At 38.1% G+C, this 22,176-nt stretch overlaps 2 protein-coding genes across 2 annotated transcripts; both read right to left on the minus strand.

Moving 5' to 3' along the window:
• Nucleotides 1-1,936: 1,936 nt before the first annotated feature.
• LOC126792245 (F-box/kelch-repeat protein At3g23880-like) lies at nucleotides 1,937-3,467 on the minus strand. Its single transcript, XM_050518707.1, has 2 exons — nucleotides 2,241-3,467; nucleotides 1,937-2,063 (listed from the first exon to the last, which is right to left on the minus strand). Exons 1-2 carry the CDS (start codon nucleotides 3,437-3,439, stop codon nucleotides 1,937-1,939), a joined length of 1,326 nt encoding a protein of 441 aa, XP_050374664.1. The 5' UTR covers nucleotides 3,440-3,467.
• Nucleotides 3,468-4,866: 1,399 nt separating this feature from the next.
• Nucleotides 4,867-10,947, minus strand: LOC126792246 (protein FAR-RED IMPAIRED RESPONSE 1-like). Its single transcript, XM_050518708.1, has 5 exons — nucleotides 9,529-10,947; nucleotides 9,367-9,432; nucleotides 9,210-9,281; nucleotides 4,945-4,950; nucleotides 4,867-4,890 (listed from the first exon to the last, which is right to left on the minus strand). Exons 1-5 carry the CDS (start codon nucleotides 10,945-10,947, stop codon nucleotides 4,867-4,869), a joined length of 1,587 nt encoding a protein of 528 aa, XP_050374665.1.
• Nucleotides 10,948-22,176: the final 11,229 nt, after the last annotated feature.

Below are 22,176 nucleotides of genomic sequence, written 5' to 3' on the forward strand. Positions count from 1 at the left end.
TTGTATTTGCATGTGTACGTGGACATTACTCGGACTGATGGGTTAAGAACGTAAACAAATCGGCTATGGCGGCAAGACTGGAATATCGCGTGTAGTACAGTGTAGTGTGCTTGTTTGTTAGTGAGGGAAGATGAAGCTGCCAAGAAAAAAAGAACTTATTTGAGAATTCCTCATGTATGTCATGGAAGTAGATACTTTAATCTGGAAAAAAAATCTTCAGTCCGATATTGAAGTTATTCTCTGTAGTAACCCTTCATCATTCATTCATACATTACTCCTAATATATATTCACATAGATCAAGGCATCAACGTCATAGGAATAACGTCAAGGGTGTCGACGCTAACTTGATTGGTTTCATGAAATATCTTGTTTGGGACACAAAGCCAATGCATTTTCCCTAGGCAGGCTAGGCTCAACATTTGGTATCATGCATGATATACAGTATCACAGATTCACAGTCATCCTTGTAAGCCAATTTGATCCTACAGAGAACCAAGACAAGATATTTCTTGATCTTGAACACAGCCAAGACAAGTCATTTCATCTTGAGAATAAAGAAAAAATAGTACTCGAGGTTGTCACAACGAAGGTGGAGATATTTTATCACACTGGCCAAACTTGATCATTATGAGTTGCACTTATGAGTAATGACAACGAGCTTCTATTGCCAAAAGAAAAATCTGGCCATTAACTGGATTCTGATTTAAAGGGCAAAGCCCCTTCTGAAGAGTTCTGCTATCTTCTACAACCTTCAAAAATGGCAGAAGGGAAAAGGTTGTGTTTCTTAGTGTCCCACAATATTACCCATTTGATAGATACGACACTAAATGTCCAATCATTGTTGCACTTGGCCATATATTTTATGTTCTTCTCTGATAGGCCTAAGCATAAATTTTCAATGCTGTAACCATCTGTAGGGCTTTTATCTCATCTCATCTTTGAGTTGTAATCTTGACCTCTATCACCTAATTTAATCTCATCACAATTGCCCAACAATATGGTGAATTGGCAAATGCAATCTATATTTCTAAATTAAATTTTTATCATAGTTTGCAGCTTGCACGAATAGACTGGACTCACTGGAGTCTGGGGGAATATAATGTGGTCATGATAATAGGTAAGAAACATTATTGCAAACCACCAGAGTTTTAGCACATCAAACTGCACAAGTCTTCCCCACCCAATAAAAAAGGCAAATATCAAGCGTTCAACAACTTGGACACCAGTGCATTCTAACTTTTTGTAAGATGTGAGAAGCACCTTTAGGTTTCTCTTGGCATTTTTCCTCTTATAGGCCAAATACACATTTCAATTGAAAAAAATATAGAAGATTTATTTTTTTGCAGAAAGGACTACTGAAAGCTTACTGTACAGCACTCATGGAAAGAAAAGTTATGAACTACAGAAAGAAACCTTCTCGAGAATGTACGAGGATTTATTTTAACTGGATCAAAACCATGATTATAAGTGATTCTTATGCATCAGATCAAGACTGTACGTGAGAGAAAGAAAAAGAGAATAAAATAAAAATAATGTAGTATACACCTTCTTGAGATAGAACAACCCCCACTAAAAGTAGTAACCATCAATTCAACACTCAGCAAGCATAGAAGTCTGTATGTTTTTGCAAAGCTGCAATATTAATTAGGAACTGTAAAACTAGTACACTGGCAAGGTCTATAGAACCAAATGAAGTCCTTTCTCTGTTATTTGTAATGCAGGTCTGGCCGGCATTTGAAGTATTTCAAACAAGTAACTGAAGCATCGAGGGAAGGTACTTGCGTCTAACCATTGCAACACATCCACAAAAAAACAAGAGAGGATCAGCAAACAATTAAACAGGGGGAAGGGTATAAGAAATTAGATACGTCTTATGAATAAAGTTTACTCACTGAAATTAGTCACCTTCACAAAAGCAGTCCAGCATCAATTAAGCTATCCGGAATTGTGATCAGGTGGAACGCTGGATAAAACATCACTACTGCTCCCTCCACCACGCAGAATATCAATTTCGATATTGTCTCGTATGCTGCACATGTCATATAGTAAGCATGATAAAACGCTGGAACATATTCAAAACATGTAAGACCATGTAACATCAATTGTTTCTTAACAAATTTCCAGTGAAGCAAAAGGCAGGGTGAGTCAATAAATTGATGTAAAAGTCATGACAGAAACCTGTAGCTACAATTATCCATGTGTATCTATGAAATGTCAGTAATTCAATCAGAATACGTACCTTCTTACCTCCTCTCCATTTGAAACATCTTGGAGTGAAACAAAGCTAGGATAGTAACCAAGTGCCTGAAACCTAGACTCAGTCCGAACAACGCTAGTTTTTTTGAAACATTTAGTTTCTTGATTATAGCAGACCACACAATAACTCTCTTCTGTCATTAGAATTTCCATATCATTTAAGAACAGAATTGGTTCATAATAAGAGGGGGACGCCCTAGAAAACAACGAGTTTTCCAGGACAAAGATTTTGGTCCACGACTCTTGGACGCCATAATCCTTCATGATCCACATTTCGGATGTTGTACCCGCATTATCATCAAACACAAATAAAAACATACAACCTTCCAAAACTCCCACCTTCCAATAGCAACCACGAAAACGGTTGACTTTCTTCAAATATGCTGGGGCTAGTAGAGGTCGAAATTCTTCCCGTTCAAAGTCAAAGCATTGTATTACTTGAGAACATGGATGTTCACCAAGAACATAATGAAGAGCCCCATGGAGAAAGGAATTGAATGGTAACTGAGCGACACTACCTTTAGGGGACTTTCCAAGACTTCTCCAAGCTCCGGTACCAATGGTGTATATAAGAACCTCAGTCTCATGGCAGTCGTTTCTGGTACTTGTTTGCACCACCTTGTATTCCTTAGTCTTGGCGCTAAAACCAATTGCAGTAAAATCGTTATCGTACGTTCTATTCTTATCAGGAGAAGGAATGCTGATGTACCGACCCCAAATAGGATTGCACACATACAAGGAACCATCTCGCGATTTCCATAGCGTTCCCTTAGTCAGACAAACCAAACCGTCGCATGAATTTATCAAAATCACTTCAGAAAGAGAGCAAGGTATGCTCTTTTGAGGATCAAATCTCAGTCTGTCGACTTTAATCCGAGAACCAGCACTTTTTTCTACATGGAATAAATCAAGTCTACTTAATTTTCTATTAGGAGGCTGGGTCTTGATCAAGATACTGAGGGGCAATGTTGGACGGTGTAGATGAGCAAATTCAGGGTCAGAAATAATGTGAAGCCAGTCTTTGCAAACACACCTGCAACTGCAGAGGGTCTTGAAGGAAAGCCTTGATAGAATGTCCATTACTATTGCCAGTGGAAGTTCTGGGATATTGAAAGCACCTTTCGCTTTGCATCTTCCTCTTTTCTTGGGATTCATAAGATTTCCATTCTTTGCTCTTGGCATTGTTCCTCTTTCAGACAAAATTCCTACGTTATAGCGATTCGGTTCGTTCCCCCTATTCCTCTCGCCCGATATTCAACAGTGAAACCTACAATTAGGAGTACAAATATAAGTTGAAAATGGTAATCTCTTAAGGCTAAAGAGTATGACTTGCAAAGTAAAATATTGGAAGCTCAACTATTAGGAAAGTAAACTCACCGGCTGGCGGACTTGGCCACAAGATTCTGTCTGTAAATCTTAACTGAGCCGCTGAAACTAGCTTTGGGTGTGATACCAGAAATTACAGTGCTGAAGGCTCAAAGTCTGACTACAAGTGACCACAGAGTTTCCTTTTACATGGCAACTGGGCAAGCTAGGGAAAACACAAAACGTCCCTATTATTCAAATTTGAAATCAAAGATATTACCCTTTGACTGCAGCGTCATCAAGATCTGGGAACTCCATATCTTCTTGAATGTTTCTTGGAACTAGCTTGTTTTCTCCAATCAATGTTATTTACCTAAAGTCTATTCGCATGTTGTGACATCTAAAATTCTAAATTTACATTACAAACTTTGAGTCTTCCAAACTTGAGGGGTTAGAGCTGAAACGACGGGTACCGTTAGGACGATTTCCTTTCCCTTCAAAGAATACGCATGTTGTAATATATTGTATATATACTTGAAACACTTCTCTATACTCCCAAGGATATAATGAAACAGTCGATTTGCATAAATCTGATCATACTGATCAGATATATAACATCAATCTTTGTCGAAACTTAACCACCATGAAATTCTTAACCACTCAACTACTGACACAAAAGAGATACCATACTAATAAGCTGAATTATACTTGTATGAATGGAAATCAATTACAACCTGAGTTGACCCGGGAGTAATTGAAACAAAAGGAAAAGTTTAATATGAAGATAAGCAAGATCTGCACTTTCCAGGATAATATGTAAGAATGTATGACACGCACTGCTTCTTCAGTTGCACAGACACCATATACGTACTTTCATGAGTTGACATATTAACAATGTTACATTTGAATATTTGGTCTGAAAACAATAAACCAAGCTGCATGGCTCCAGCATGTTCATACTAACAATGTACAGTACACCTTCTAGCTTGAGATAAAATAAGCCCGCACCAAAAGTACAAACCATTAATTCAACACTCAGCAATAAACAAATTAGTCATTATGCTTTGGCAAAGTGCAATATTAATTCTCTACATATTTGGAACTGTGAAACAAGCTAGCACACTGGCAAGGTCTATAGAACCTAATGAGGTCCTTAATTTCTTTGAAAAACAAGAGAAAATCAGATAAACAAATAGGGGTAAGGCATGCATAAGAAATTAAAAATGACTTATGAACTAAGAGCATCTCTAACAAATTCTGCATTTTAGAGAAATCTTGGATTTTGGAGAAAAATCACTCAATTTTCACTCCAACAGCTTCTCCATATCCTATTATGCAAAATAGAAAAAGTGGTGAGAGAACGATATTTTATCTGTACTTACAACAATCTGCAAAAATTTGCATAACCAAATATTAAATGCATACACTTTCTCCAACAACTCAAACTTAGGGGGGTGTATTGTATATGGAATTAATGAGAGTTTATGAGAATTCCGTGAATTTTAAAAGTCTAGGTGTATTCACTACAGATTTTTAATTATCCATACAAGTCTAGGTGTATTCAATTATGATTTTAAAAAATCCATGAGAGTCTTGGGTTATTCAATCATGACTTTTCAAAATGAATAGAAGTCTGTGGGTATTCAAAATATCATTAATACTTATGGAATTATAAACTCATGGAATCTCATGGACTTTATAGTGTAAAATATACACACCAGAGTTTAAAATTTGTCTAGCTTCTAGACCAAAGATTTGAAATTTGAAATGGACTTTTCTCATTTCATTCAAAGATCAATGTTCATCCTCCATCATTTTTCTTTATTTTCTTTTTGTCTTTTCTTTACTGATTATTTTTCCTATAACCCAACATGGTTATTCACCCTTTGATTATTTTCTTCTTATCTATGTTATGTTCTTACCTTGTATCTTTATACTTACTAAAACCTCATTCTCAATTGTGGACACATGTCCAATGCTACCAATAAAAACAATGACAATGAAAGAAGTACATAAGAAAAAAAAAGGATTAAATTTGAAGGGTTTCTCTTACTTTCTTATAAATAATTGAGATTCTCTAATTTCTTTATAATAGACACAACCAATAAATTTTCTTAGAATAAATATAATACCCGAAAATCATAGCATAAGTTTATTATACTAATTATATTAAGGAATATATATACTTATCGATTTAAAAAAAAGAAAAAAAAAAGGAAGTCGGTTTCGACCGACAGAGGGAAAGATATAAAAACAAAAGGAACTCTCTCTCTCTCTCTCTCTCTCTCTCTCCATAAAATTTATCGTCAAGCATTGTCGCCATGGACGACGTCGTTACCTGTGGGAACCGATCTACAAGACCATGCCCAAAAACTTTCTCGGCTTCTCCTCTATAAAACTGCTCCCCGATTTCAGTACTTGGTGTGTTTAGAATTAATTTTCTTGATTTATTTTGAGTTGGGATGTCACAATAAAAATTGTTCCTTAGAAAATTTTATTAGCATGTATTAACTATTAAGTCCCCGTTTAATAGCACACACGAGGCCTTAGAGAACCAAACCAACCTAGATGCTTAAGGCGCACTCGGGAGTAAAGCAAATTATCATAGAATTGTGGACAGTGAAGCAACAGAATCGTAAGCTTGTAATTGACAGACATTGTATGCACATTAATTAGTTACCATGTCTTATTTTCTTAACTAACAAAAAAGAAAGTTTTAATTTTTGTATGAGTACTAAAAAATCTGTAGAAGTCGATCAATATGAATTCTGTGGATTTCGTGAATCAATATAAATTTGTAGAAATCAGTCAAAAGTATGTGGTTGAAGTCAGTGATTTTAACAATTCTATGAAAGTCTGTGAACTTTTTAAGGAGTCCGTGGATTTTCTAAAAAGTCTGTCAATTAAAATAAGTCCACACGAATCAAATACAATACACCCTCCTTAAATTATAACTAATAGATTTTTTTTATAATTTATTAAAAGTCGACAATATAAAAATATATTACTCTTTCTGGTTATGAATAATTTATTGTCGTAATAAATGCAAAAATCTGCAAAATAAAGAAGTTGTTGGAGTTTGAGCATAAATTTTTTAAAGATCTTAAAATTTGCCTCTCTATTTTGGAGAAAATATGGAGATTCTGTTAGAGATGTTTTTAGGCTACTCACTGAAATTACTGGCTTTAAGAAGACGCTCTACAAAAATGATCCATTGAGGCTGAAGCTTTCTGGAATTGTGATTAGGTGGCACGCTGGAACAAGCATCATCACTGCTTCCCTCTACCAAGAAGAATATCAATCTTGTTATTGTCTCTTACCCTACACATGTCAATATGAAAAACCATGTAACTGTTGTAGGAAAATTGAGAAAAATATAGAGATATAAACAACGTATGAATGATGAATCAATCTGAATTTTTATTGATAGATATGTGCCTTTATATAAAGAAGTTAACAATGGTCATAGATACAACTAATTCTATCTAACATAATCTTTAGACCAAGTCTCATGGTGACTGATTCTAAGTTGTTAAGTGATTTATGTCTGGATAAGCACATCAGATAATGTTATCCTTAAATAGTAACATCAAATGTAGGGAAACTATATATAAGGCAATATACTTTGGCAATTCCACAGAAAAACTAAAGGTAAAAGTCATAACAGAATCATGCAGCTAAATTCATCTATTTCTATCAGTAATTCGATCAGAATACATACCTTTTCACCTCCTCTCCATTTGATACATCATGTAGTGAAACGAAGCAAGGACAGTAACCAAGTGCTTGAAACCGAGACTCGGTCCGAATAATGCTAGTTCCTTCGAGACGTTTGGTTTTTTTATCATAGCGGACTACGGAAGAAAATCTGCTGTCCCTTTTTCTCTATCCCCTTCCCTGTCTCCCTTTTAAAATCTAACATGTGTCAATTTCATCCAAATCAGCTTAACAGTGTCTTACCCGGAAGAAAATCTGCTGTCCCTTTTTCTCTATCCCCTTCCCTGTCTCCCTTTTAAAATCTAACATGTGTCAATTTCATCCAAATCAGCTTAACAGTGTCTTACCCTGCTAACTCCATTTAACTCTAGTCTAACCCAAAACCTAACTCAACTCTAACTCAATCTTATTTATTAATTATTTGATTATATTTTGAAAACAAAAGGGGAGAATATCGAACGACTCTACATCTCTTCTTCATCCTCCTCTTCCCACGTATATTGCTTTTCCCACTCTTCTGCAATGAACAAATTTTATCAATTTTTTCTTGTTGATTAATATCCTAAAGGTTAGCCAATGAAGTAGTATTGAAGATATGCACTCTGAAGTCTCAAAAGTATATGCAACCTTGATCATGAAATCTTTCAAAGAAATACCAAAACATCGATTATGCATTCAAATTATAAAGCTAAATGACAATTATCAGATCCTTGGGTTTGCTTGACGTGGGGATTAATTTTTCTTTAGTATTTCCAAAAGGTGCTGGTGTGTAAATAAAAGTCTGGTTATATGGACGTGCTTTAATATCTTGTTTGCTTGGCTTGGTTCTGTTTGGCAATTTAGGTGCAAACAGGTTCATACTAGTTGAACACTAGTGTCTTATTATCATAATTACAAGTACATACCTTCGTACAAAAGGAAATAACAGCCTTATTGTATATATTAATATGTGTTATGTTATCTAGTTGAATGCATGAATAGATAAAAGGAATAAAGATATAGAATGTCAACAACTCAAAAATGAATTCATTGAAACAGACTTACAATATTTTTAGATCAGACATTGCAGAAGAGCAACTTAGTCTCAAGTTTTATTACAAGAGAAAACAAATACCAATTGAAATATTCATATTATGGCTCTGACAAATTAATTTTTTCTATGATCTAAATAAACAGAGGACTTCAGCTTTCATCTCATGGATCATCATGGTCTCCCCTCTTCGATTTCATGATTCATCTTGGGGTTTTTGAGGTTGTGTAAAGCATGTCTGGTCTTTTTTCAGTAGAAATTGTGCCTGCACTCACACAGTATATGCTTTCATGAAACTTCTCTCAATCATACAATTAACACACTAATAAGTTTAATCAACAAGGACATGTATAAGTAACTTAGAAATGGAACCTTGTTGATAATTTGTCGCCAAATCTTGCTGATAATTCATTTTAGATTCTTGCGGATAATATATTCCAACATTAGAGCCACCTAAATTCTGTAGATATATTGAAAGTACCACACACAAAATTTCAATAACAGTAGCAAGTACTAATCAAGCACATCATAAACGTATTGGTGAAACATATAGACATTTAGGGACACTTTAATATTATTCTTGTTACCTGGACAAATTGAAATGGATATGTGAACTGCATTTGGGGCGGCAAACTAGGTGATGTAAATTGCATTCGGGGAGGCAAAAAAGGTGATGTAAATTCCGCTCGGGGAGGCAAAGCGGGTGATGTAAATTGCAGTTGGGGAGGCATGGTACTTGGCTTGTGAGTTCTATTACTAATGTGAAATATCTGTATAAATCATATTGAAACATCATTATGTATGTCCTTAAAATTAGCGTATATATATGTGTGTGTGTGTGTGTGTGTGTGTGTGTGTCTAAAGCTCAGAGAGAATGATAAAGTTAAGAATACGTATTACCTCTGGGAATTGGGCTCTATGAGTCAATTCCATGTGCTGCTCCATTCTAGCATGCATAGTAGATAAAGGAATCTGGAGCAAATGTTTTTAAATTAATTCATAAATAACCAAGTAAGTAGAACATATGGCATTTTAGAATAACATTTTCATATATTACCTGAAGTAAGTGTGGTGGTTTAGGTAAAACTCTATTGTCCATACCAGATTTTGCAACAATGACCTCCTGAAAATTGAGTAAGGTGAATAAATAAGTAAATAAAGCAATAAAAGAACTCATCTTCAACACATTAGTAAAATAAAATAAAATAAAAAGAAATACTTGTTCAGTCATTTGATCTTGTGAGGTAGGAACACTTATGGAATCAACAACTGAAGGATGTGTTGGCAATTGCATTTGTTGTGTCGTGTGGCCTTGATCTTGTGTAGCAGGGACAAATGTGGAGGTCACAGTTGAATGATCTAATTCTGGTTCCTTCTGGTGTCTAGATGAACTATCTACATCTTTTCTAGGCCTTTTATTTCCTAGGAGCTTTTCCAAAGCATTCTTTGGTCTGATGGAATCCTCCTTACGAACAATTCTTTCTTTAACTTTAATTCCTCTGACTCTATGCTCATCAAAATCATCAGTAATAACCTCAGGTGCACAATTGTTGACATGTGAGGTAACTTGAGGTGCTTCTTTATTGGTCTTCTTCTTCTTCAGAGTCTCTTTAACATCAGCTAATGTTTTGTGAAAAGCCACTGTAGCAATCTCATAAGCTTCATCAGATTCAGTAGCAATTGTTGCAAGTTCAGTATGCAAGCGAGCCAAGTCTTTATAACGCCTTGCTATTTTTGCTTTTTCATCATCATCATCATCATAATCTGCTTTTGAACAAGACACCTTTGGTATTTGATCTCTGATATCTTTTCTCCATCTATTCAAGATGTATTGGTCAGGAATGGTCTTCACGTTATTAGATGACAAAACCTTTAAAGCATGTGAGCACAAGATTCCAGCAAACTCAAACTTCTTACAACTGCATGAGATAGTATTTTCGGCCGAGTCATATGTTACAATATGGTGGAAATGCTTTCCATGAGCAGTAACTTCATATATGTGCATCGGTTCAATCTCACTAAATAACTTTAAGGTGCAATCATGAGCTTTACATAACTCAACTTGGAACCATTTAAACACTGTTGGTGTGTACACTTTTGCTGCATTCCTCAACATTTTCACAGGGAATGATAATGAAGGGGAGGTCTGACTTGCCTTGAAATCAGCAACCGACTCATTATAACGACGATCGTCAACCAATCTTTGAAAGTGACGGAAAAAACGTAACAAATCATACTTGTAACTCACATACCTCTTTATAGCATTATTCATGCTTTCGTTGCGTTGGGTGGTGTTAATATCTGCACAAAATGTTTGCCGGCCATAAACTAAAGCCCATTTCTCCTTCAAATCAAATAATCGGTCTAACCATTTATTTTCTTGGAGATTGTATTTTTCAAGCATTTTCTCCCAAGCAATTAAGAAGTCTTCAACATCTTCATAGTCATATATGATACTGCTAAAGTCTTTAGCAAAATCATTAAACTTCTCAAAGACACTCTTAAGATGCTTTGCCGCATTTTGATATATGTGCCAAATGCATAGTCGATGATGTGTTTTTGGCCATTGAGAAGCTAAGGCTTTAGCCATTGCAGCATCTTGGTCTGTCAATATGCTCTTTGGTGTCTTCCCATACATTGTATTCGCAAAGGTGTCAAACAACCACTTAAAAGTGTCAGCGGTCTCATCATATAACAATGCGGCACCAAATATAAGTGTTTGTTTATGATTATTGACTCCAACAAACATCGCAAATGGCCTTCCTTCTTTGTTTTTCCTATAGGTAGTGTCAAAACATACTTGTAATAACCCGAATTTTTAGAAACTAAATGTCGAGTATTTTCAAAGTGTTAAACTTGTGAAATTAATTCAAGACGACAATTGGAGGTTTGCGACATTTCGAAACGAAAACGGAAACGTTCTCGGATCGTTTAATTAGAAAACGTAACGTTACCGCAACGTATAGATCGACTTTTATTCCGTCGCTCGGTTGCGAAAACTTCCTTCACGAAAGTCGTAGAGCTCATCAATACAAATTCGTGGACATGTCATGCGTTCGAATCGGACGTCGGATGCAAAAGTTATTAACGTCGGAAGTTCGTTTCCGATTTTGGAAATAGTATAAAAGGAAGGAGAGGAGATTAAAAATCAGAAAATCAGATTTTTTCTAAAAATCAGATCGGGGGTACTGTTCACCCGAGCTCGGGTACTGTTCACCCGACCCAAAAACCTTCTCCGGCCGATTTCTCCACCATCCGACGTCGCCTCGTGTCGTGCCACCTATCAAACTGACGGGCTCGACGAGCTCCATCTTTTGGGCTACGCCTTGCACTCCGGCGACAACCACACACGGTGTAGTAACCGCCGGAAGTTACTGCTGTGGCGGCGCCGCCTCCTCCGGCCACCATGGCTCAAGATTCTTGGGGGGTTTTGCTTGTCTCAGTCCCAGCAACATTCCCACAAAAGGAATCGAGCCAAATCGAAGTGTAAGTACCCGAATCAAAATTTCAATTTCTAAGGTTTGTGAATAGTGCCGATTTGATGTTCTTCGTTGTTTGGACTGTTTAGACTCGGATTTAGACCTTGGTGTCAACTACGAAGTTGTTGGAAATGTTGTTTAGGTTGTGGTGGTGAAATTTGGTGATGATTGGTGGCGGTCGATGAACAGTAACACCGAATGAATAGTAACTCCGCATGAATAGTGATCTGTAACAGTAACTGTGAATAGTGATCTGTAACAGTAAATGTAGACAGTGTCATGGTAAAACAGTAACTGTGAACAGTGGTTTAGTAAAAACAGTGATTAGTAAACATGAACAGTGTTCCGTGAACAATGTTTTATGAACAACATTTAGTTGTGCTGAACTCGTCACCTGATATTTTAAGTATCATTTTCTAAGCATTTATCGTGCTATTAGGTGACTGACGAAACGAGTGAGGAAATTACTTTCAGGGTCGTGGAAGTTGCACGCAGGAAAAAAGGTGAGTAAAATCTCACTTATTTACGAATCTACCCTTGCGGTGATTCCAAGATTTTTGCAAGAGTTTTTAATATTGAATTACGACATGTATACAATATAGTGGATTACGTATATATCGTATAAATGGTAATAAGTACATATATATATAGTTTGCTATATTATATACTGTTATGAATTCATTGGAATTGGTCATTTCGAATGACGAGAATTAAATGTTGAGCATGTGATGTGATTTTTGTACAATATGAGGTGTGATTATTGTACGCGGTTTTAACATGAGTTTGTTAAAATGTTTTGTCTTCGGACGAGTTTTGTCTTCGGACGAGTTTTTGTCTTCGGACGTGTTTATGAAATATGACATGTATACGATATAATGGATTATATATATATTGTATAAATGGTAAATATGTACATATATATATAGTTTGCTATATAATATACTGTTATGATTTTATCGTGATTTATGTCATTTCGATGACGAGATTTAAATATCGAGAATGTGATTTCGATTTGTACAATATGATGTGAGATTATTGTACGTGATTTTAACATTGAGTTTGTTAAAATGTTGATTTGTCTTCGGACATGATTTTTGGTACAATATGATGTGAGATTATTGTACGTGATTTTAACATTGAGATTGTTAAAATGTTGATTTGTCTTCGGACATGATTTTTGGTACAATATGATGTGAGATTATTGTACGTGATTTTTAACATTGAGATTGTTAAAATGTTGATTTGTCTTCGGACGTGATTGGTACAATATGATGTGAGATTATTGTACGTGTTTGGCAAGTCGGAACCTAGCCTTTGGCTGGGCGAAAGTTACGATACAGTTAGAGCTCTAGTCTGTCTGCCTTAGTACTGCATGTGAGGTAACGGGTGGTTATCTACTCATGGGTACTCAGATTGTTTTGGATGTTGGGTAGCGGGTGGCTATCCAACGTCGGCGGTGTATTACGAGAGGGGTAACAGATGTGTACCAGCGTTCTTGGTACCCGTAATATAAATGCATTTGGGTAACCAGAAGCGTTACTTAATTTCTCATGAGCGTTTTATTTCATATTTCTTTGGGACAACCAGATGGGCCGTCCACTGACTCATGAGTGCATTTATATTTGTTTGATTTGTGAATTTTCGTATATATTGATATGCGAGTTATATATTTTCATTTTACTCATACGAGCTGTAAAGCTTACCGGGTTTGTGTTTACAATCCCGGTGCACCAATTCGATGGTGTAGTGGATAACTCCGCATGTGTGGATTAGCGGGAATTGACGGACCACTCAGAGGACTTGAAGTTATTTATCTCCAGCTTATGTGAGGATTTTGTGTGACTATCTTGTGAGGTTGTTGTGAGGATTATACATTTCCATTTGTTATAATGTTGAATTATAATTTGGTTGTAATAATCGGTTTGACTGAGTTGTATTTTGAACTCAGAGATGATCCGCTGTGGCATTTTAAATGATTTCGATTTCATCGAGATTGTTTGGTGTTTAACGACTTTGAAATTTTGAGTTTTTATACTCGAAATTTTGGGGTCGTTACAATACTACATCACCAAAATAATCATAGTCTATCTTCATCTTTGCATCAACCCAGAAAATATTGGTTATCAAATCTTCCGCATCAACTTGTATAGCATAGGAAAAACTAGGATCATTGGATTGCATCTTTTGTAAATATTCCAATACACCACTGGTATCCCCCGACATCATCTCTCTAGTCCGCTTTGAACGTAAATAGTTCCTTAAATCTTCTGCAATAAATCCTAGATGCTCACGCCCTCCAGCTTGTCGACTCAATAGCTCGAGAGTTTCTTTTGGAGCAAGTCCTGAATCATCAGCCATATCAACTTGAACATTTTGAGGAAGAGAGATTTTCCTGTGAGACCGAAAGCGATGGCTCTTACTAGGAGTTGAAGTCACATGAGTATGATCAGCAACAAATTCCATAACAGTGTACTTTCCAGAAGATAGATCATATTTAATTTTTATTCTTGCTCCACAACCAAATCTTGTCTCAGCACGATGAAATTTGACATATAGGCTTCTCTTGTCTTCTCTACGTTTACCTTCGGCCGAGCAAACAAAAAGCCTATCCCTCAATAACCCACTGGAGCATGTATGTGCTTTACTTAACCTAGTACTAAAACCAAATCTGTATGCATATCGATTGTAAAAAGCAAGTGCATCTTTTTCTGTATCAAACTCCATACCAACCACAGGAATCAATTCTTCACTCATTCTAGAATGAATTACATCTGCATTTTCTCTAAGTCTTGTGGCTTCTTCTGACTCTTCTTCACTAACTCCAACTTCATTATTTTCACCATCAAAATCATCATTCAAGTCTATAGTAGTACTTGTAGCCTCCTTACTCTGAAATATAAGATCAATACATTAGAGGTTCCAACTATATATATAATATTTCATACGCTCTGGTCATATATATACTTCTTGGTAATTCAATATGGCTTGATCAATCAATGTAATCTCATTTTTAAGTGATAATCGTTCCAAATTCTGGAAAACACACTTGCACACCAGTTCAATAAATATGTAATCTTAGTAATCTCCTCTGATCTAGTGGTACCTCAAAATCCAACACACACTACATGTATACATATTAGAAAATTCTGAATTCAAACAAAAGCTTCAATATATCTATATATAATTAAACTATATAAGCTTTTAAAAAAAAACATAATGACCTGTGTTGATTCTGCCATGTTTGAGTTCGATGGCATAGAAAATTCAGGTTCCATGGTTAGCAAGCTTGGCCTTCAAGTTTGGCAATATTCAAACAAAGAACAAAACAGACAATTGAAGACAATGAGGAAAAAGAATTCTATTTCGATTCGCAACTTGGTTTTGCATCTTTTATAATTTCATTGATAGATGAAGACGAAGAAGAAGAGGAGTTAGGTTGACGTTTGGTATAATCATATAATAAATAAGGATGAGTTAGGTTTTGGGTTAGACTAGAGTTAAACGGGGTTAAGAGGGGTAAGATGCTATTAAGCTGATTTGGATGAAATTGACACATGTTAGATTTTAAAAGGGAGACAGGAAAGGGGATAGAGAAAAAGGGACAGCAGATTTTCTTCCGCGGACTACAGATCGATTGGTGCTGCTCGTCATTAAGATCCCCCATCATTGAAGAACATAATTGGTTCGAATGAATAAGCAAGCAAGTAACTTTCGATGACAAGAATTTTGGTCCAAGACTCTTGGACACCATAATCTTTCATTATCCACATGTCCAATGTTGTATTATTCTTACCATCATGAGAAAACACACATAAGAACATACAACCTTTCAAGACTCCCACCTTCCATCCACCATAGTAATAACTGTTGACATTCTTCACATTTGCTGGGGCTAGCAGCGGTCGAAATTCTTCCTGTTCAAAGTCAAACGATTGTATCACTCTAGCACCTTCACGTTCTGCAAGAACAAAATGAAGAGTTCCATGGAGAAAGGAATTAAATGGTATCTCCTCAAAGATACATCTGCGAGACTTTCCAAGACTTCTCCAAACCCCGGTACCAATGGTGTATATAAGAACCTCAGGCTCATGGCGATTGTAGCTGTCGACCCTGATACCTGTTTGCACCACCTTGTATTCCTTAGTCTTGGCGCTAAAACCAATTGCAGTAAAATTGCTATCGTACCTTCTATTCATATCAGGAGAAGGAATGCTGATGTACTGACCCAATATAGGATTGCACACATACAAGGAACCATCTCGCCATCCATCAGCCAGACAAATCAAACCGTTGCATGAATTTATCAAATTCAGTGCTCGAGAAAGAGGGCAAGGTATGCTATTGCTAGCAAATCTCAATCTATCCACTCGCATACGAGACCCATCACTTTTTTTCTACATGAATTGACTGAAGCTTACTTTGTGCCCTACAAGGAGGCTCGGTCTTGATCATGATACTGATGGGTGATGTTGAACGGTGTAGATGAGCAAACAGAGGGTCGGAAATTATTCGAAGCCAGTCTTTGCAAACATACCTGCAATTGCAGAGGGTCTTGAAGGAAAGCCTTAAGAGAATGTCCATTACTAGAGGTTGTGGAAGTTGCTCCATGTCAAAAGCGCCTTTGGGTGTCCAGCTTCCTCTTTTCCTGAGTTTCATAGGATTTCCATTGTTTTCTCTAGCCATTGATCCACGTACATGCAACGCAAAATCTTTCAAAAAAAAACGTGCAACTACTAGCAAAGTTAACGCGTACGCATCGACCAGAAAGATTCGGACTAGGGTTTAATCTTGACTGAGCCCCTAAAACCTGATCTGGGTACGATACTTGCTGTAAATTGCAGCTTAGACTCAAACAGCTTTGAATGTGTTCGCGGCGCCGCTCCACAGAATCCACCAAGGCGAGGACTGAAACACAGATCGAGCTACCCTTTATAGCTAGGGCAAGGCAGGGAAAACACATAACGTAACTTGAAAGCAGCCTTTGACCTAAGGCTGCCCCTGTCTAGCCTGGAACTTATTTACTAAAATGTTTGGAACTCGTTTCCTCTCTATGACTACAGCACAATGTTTGCCGAAACTCAATCACGCTCTAGTAAATATATACAATACTGGTAAGTATACTTGTTTGAAAGGACATCTAGTCAACAAAAATATAACAAAATCTTCACAAGATAATCAAGATCTGTGTTATCAAAAAAAAAAAACATGATCGTGTTCCGGGAGAATTACTATTCTACCCTTATGTGTGTCTTAGCCTAATAGGTTTCCTGTTAGGAGATAGATTAACATCTCCGTAATAGATTAGGACTCCGAATCCTACGGGATTGTGGTTTTGTAATGCCTATATATAGGCCCCCATATCATTCAATAATACACAATTATTTCATCCTGAAACACGTTATCAGCACGTTGCTCTAAAACCCTGAACTTTTAGAGCCCTAGAAATTTTTTTCTCTTCTCCACCGCCGGCCACCGTCGTCTCCGGCCTCCGACATCTTCCCGTCGACGTTCCTCGTCGGCGCAGCCCCTGCATGCTGCCACCGCAGTCCCGTGCGCAGCCCCTGCATGCTGCCCCCGCAGCCCCACGCGCAGCCCCTGCATGCTGCCCCCGCAGCCCCGCGCGCAGCCCCTGCATGCTGCCACCGCAGCCCCGCGCGCAGCCCCTGCATGCTACCCCCGCAGCCCCGCACGCTGCCCTGCCATGCAGCCCCTGCAACCCCCCTCCTGCCCCTGCACGCAGCCCCGCAGGGTATCCTCCGCATTCGCTCCGCAAAAACATCTCTTTGCCCCGAAAAACCCCGCATCAGAGGATTCAAAATTGCTCCTCCCGCATATATACGCAATGAACGCGAACTGCACAAGCAAACTCTTCGCTTAAGAGAAGCTACTCCCGTCTTCTCTACCCTTTTGGGCCTTTAAACTATTTCTCTTTTTTCCTTTTTCTTTTCCTATTTCTTATTAAATCGTTTATTTGCACGTTTTCGTTTTCTAAATATGTTTCACGTGCTTGCATAGGAAAAGTGATCACTCGTCGTACTATGGTGATGACATTCATGCCGAGATGGACGATACTTTTGTCATCTACATATGATTTTGATCGTATCCTCCCAAGATGTTTATGTCATCGGATGAAGATCGAAAAGGAATTCAACAAGCAACTTCATGCATGACGATCGATTTGCAGAGCAATTTACTTATATGCGGTCTATTTGGCAGACCAACAAGTATGTTTTTCTTAAAGTTGCTGCTTTTGAACATATATATATATATATAAATTATCGGGCGCTATTAGCCTTTTTTTCATGTCTTCTTTTCCGGTCTTTCTTATAACGCCGATGAGACCAAAGAGGGATATGATTTCCCTCTTGGTCGACGTTTTCGTGTGACGGTCCTGGGGGAGTCACGTTATTATTTAAGAAAGGAAGATATCGATTTCGTGTGGTCGCCTGAGTGCACCGCTGTTTTGGGTGCGATCATGAGAATCGCCGATATGCATCGATTATTTTGTGACCATATGCATCACAACCTTCTAATTCCGGTTACATAGTTGAATAGTTTCGATTATTTGAAACCTATACAACCCTCGTTTCTTATGGATGCGTCGCTATCGCGACTGTTATTTGAATGTTTGAGTTTTCTTAAACTCATGTCTATAAACGATAATGTCAAGGTCTACGTACTCATTTATTTGAGTTGATTCATTACTCTGATGCAGCACTATTTGCTGACAAAAAGATCCCAAAAATAACGAATTCTATGGGACACACTTAAAAGTGATTTAATGACGTCTATGACGTTGTATTATCAGAGTTGACCTTGATGCATACTCCACATCAAAGAAACGCATGCCATTTTTGGCACCTGTATCTATTTCTTGAGGGAATTTTGGAGATGGAAACGTAACATTCTTCCATTCTCAAGTAAGCACATTTTTGAGCCTCAGGCTAAGGCTCCGCCCAATCCGATATGCAAGATTTTGTTGCTACAGACTTTTGATTAGTCAATCTATTTTGACTGTCTTCTGCTTACTATTTTTCAAGTATGACGTTGGCATTGCCATGATTATTGCTCGACTTTAGCTTAAGTCGTCTATTGGAATTGGAAGCTTGTTTGTGTTGTATTAAATATTGGCATATTCTATAAAATCTCTCGTATTTCTTGTTTACAAGATTGACTCGTGAGAATTTTATTTGCCTTGGCTTAGCATGCATGGTCAACGTTGCAACTCACGTGGTTTTTAAATTGGGCGCTTTTGGGTTACATGGGACCCCCAATAGCACTACATTGTGATTTTGGACTTTGAAATTTGGAAAACGGACCTCGGAACGTCAAAATTGACGTCGTTTTTCCCGGTTACTGTTCCGGCGTTTCCGGAACGTTTTTTGACGTTTTACCGGCGTATTCGCCACCTTCCGGCCATATTCCGGCGTTTCCGGCACCGCCATCCGGTTCCGGACGGCGTTCCCTGTCGGACCTGAAGTTATGGCCTCCATACCGGCCAGGTCCAGCCACTTCCGGCCGGCTTCCGACGAGTTTTTCCGACGTTTTTTTTCGTCGTTTCTCGTCATTTTTCCGGCATATCTCAGCAGTTCTTGCTGCCATGTTTTCCTAGTCCACAATTTACCCGGTTTTGAGTTAATTTGACATGGTTTTCCGGTTAATTTTCCGGTTTTCTCCAAGTTGTTTCATAGCTCAAATGATTTTATTATTATTGGTGACCACCCGCACCAATTGGATGGTTTTTACCACCCAAATTGTTTGGTATTCAACTGCTCCAATACCATGTTTTTCCAACTCTTGAGTTGAAGAATGTAGTTCTATTGCCATGTGATACATTCGATGGGATTGCCATTTGTTTCAATCCCCTCTCTTACAATATCCTACGGCGTATTGTGTAGAGAAGTTCACCGCGTCGTTGACTCTCTTAATCTTCATTTTGAGAATGTCCCGCCATGAAATCGAGTGTCTTGCTAATTGCGTAACCACCCACACTGTCCTACGGCGCAGGTAGTTGTTTTACGGATCTCGTGCGGAGATTGTGTTCTATATCTTCGTGCCTTGCTAAGTTTTAAAGGCCATTCATGCCAATGATGGATTTTCATCTTGATATTTGTGTTAAGAATGGAGAGGACTAAATCTGTCAGATTTCATTGACAGTATCTTTTTCAAGCTTCGACAGTAGCTTTGTTAGCCTGCAGACATCGTTTTGCTTGTCTGCAGCAGTAGCTTTATGTAACTCAAGATTCTTTGAATCATGGGTTCGGTTTTACTATCTTCTCGGTTTTGACATGATCGTTTTTTGGTCATTTTGAACAAGATATGATGATTCGAGTTCTTTGAAATTCACATTATCATATATTTTTCATGTTCACAAAGCGATTAGAGGACTACCTCACCCATGCTCCACACGGTGAGGCCGAGCCTGCCTATTTCGGCGGCTCCATGGCATTAAGGCCGTCGGTGGCGGCATCCCCTCCTTCACAGGATCTTGTGATGCCTCCCGTGTTTTCTAATGCCTCCATGGTAATCTATGATGCTCATCGCTCATTTTGCAAAGCTTGTTCTTTTGCTAGATTTCAAGGAAGTCCTTATTTGCTAATGCTCCAACCGAGAACATTCCATTCTTACGAAGTATTTAAGGTGACATTAGTGGACCATATCCAACCGAATACGGACATTTTTCGGTATTTTTATGGTATAGGTTAAGAGCATCGACGCGTTGGTCACACGTCGCTTTGCTTTCCACAAGAACCGCTGCATTTGCTAAAGTTTTTAGCTATGATCATCATACTAAGGGCTCACCACCCTTCCCATCCTCTCAAATCTATTTGATTGGATACCGTTGGAGAGTTCACCTCCACGACTTTGATGATTTTGTTTTGCATATCTACTGGGATCGTCGTTGAACATAGTTCCTCATGTTCATTCACTGCACGATCTAGCAGAGCTCGGACTTGGTTATGGGTACTAACCTGCCGATTTTTGCATGGAGATATGTAATGATGTTGCATGCAGCGACACTTATTCGTTTCAGACCCACAACTTGCCAAGTGTTTAGTGCGTACCAGATGGTTACTGGATACGATCCCAACGTTCTTTTCCTTAAACGCCTATTTGGTTAAAGTTGTTTATGTGCCTCTATTGTAGTTATCTCAATGGGTCTACTTGAAACGATTAAGTATTCTGGTTGGTTATGATTTATGAATCACCAACACTTGTCCGCTATTTCCAATCTACAACCGTTGATCTCTATCCTGCGATATTAGCAGACGGTCACTTTGATGAGACATACTTCCCGTCATTAGGGGGAGATATAGAATGGTCCCATTCTGGTTTTAATGCCAGGAATTGACGTGGTGTGGCACTATGTCTCATTAAGATCCCGCACTACTCAAAGTGAGTCAATGTGCAACGCACTATCGACCTCCAGAAAGTCAAAAATTCGATGCTCAATGACTTTACCGATATTACGAAAGTGACGAGATCACACATAAATGCTGTGATGTGCCGGTAAGGTTGGGACTCTCAGAATATGGGAGAATTTCATATGACCTGGTCCTAGCACCGTTGGCACCATCCCTGACAGTGGGAATGAAGCCGGCGATGGCACCATCGTACGCTGTGGTGTTGTCGGCGCCCGTGGTATTACACCACAAAACAAGGGCGGCAAACGCAAAGATGGACTAGTAAGGGTCATAGCTTCGGTCTTGGCTCCTGCCTAGATGAGGGGGAGACCATTATTCTCTGGTATCAAAACCAGAAAGAAGCGAAGTGCGTAGGCACAAGTATTTCGCCCATCATCAAGAGATATCCTCTAAACATGTGTATCAACTAAGTTTCTGTGGGACGCTACAGACTCCTTTTGTTGATGTTAGAGAAGAATAGAAATCTCACGAATTGATCGTATACAGCGTGCGCGTGTGTTTAATGGATTGATCTCCCATGATTGATGATGTATTCGCTTATGCTCTTATTCCGTTGTAAAGCATCAACGATGAGCAACTTGACCGAAGTGGAAAGAATCAATACAGGCTGAACTAAACTTGTTATGTTGGTCGTTGTTCGTAAGTGTAATGAGAAAGATGAAAGTCATGCGATATATACAGGACTTATGGCGCAAAGATTGTCTCATTATCCTAGTATTGACTACGATGAGTTATATTCTCTCGTTATGGACATAATTTCTTTCCGCTACTTGATCAGTAGTAGTGTCCATGAAAACTGATATGCAGCATATGATAGTGGTCATAGAATATCTGTAAAGGGATCTTGACGCAGATATGAGATTGCCCGAGGGACTTTAAATGCCTCCAGACCATGGAGAGCTTATGTAATCAGATTGCGACGTTCGAGAGAACGTAGTACAATCGGTTGCAAGAACTCATACC

The sequence above is a fragment of the Argentina anserina genome, chromosome 4 (assembly GCF_933775445.1).
Source record: "Argentina anserina chromosome 4, drPotAnse1.1, whole genome shotgun sequence".
NCBI classification, from domain to species: Eukaryota; Viridiplantae; Streptophyta; class Magnoliopsida; order Rosales; family Rosaceae; genus Argentina; species Argentina anserina.

What these genes read in the sequence shown, in the direction of transcription:
- LOC126792246 (XM_050518708.1), bottom strand. Translation starts at nt 10,947, where the DNA reads ATGTATGGGAAGACACCAAAGAGCATATTGACAGACCAAGATGCTGCA. An exon ending in AAGATCAAATGACTGAACAA is followed by an intron (nt 9,433 to 9,528) that starts GTATTTCTTTTT and finishes CTCAATTTTCAG; the next exon opens with GAGGTCATTGTTGCAAAATC. An exon ending in AACCACCACACTTACTTCAG is followed by an intron (nt 9,282 to 9,366) that starts GTAATATATGAA and finishes CATTTGCTCCAG; the next exon opens with ATTCCTTTATCTACTATGCA.
- LOC126792245 (XM_050518707.1), bottom strand. Translation starts at nt 3,439, where the DNA reads ATGCCAAGAGCAAAGAATGGAAATCTTATGAATCCCAAGAAAAGAGGA. An exon ending in AATGGAGAGGAGGTAAGAAG is followed by an intron (nt 2,064 to 2,240) that starts GTACGTATTCTG and finishes AATATGTTCCAG; the next exon opens with CGTTTTATCATGCTTACTAT.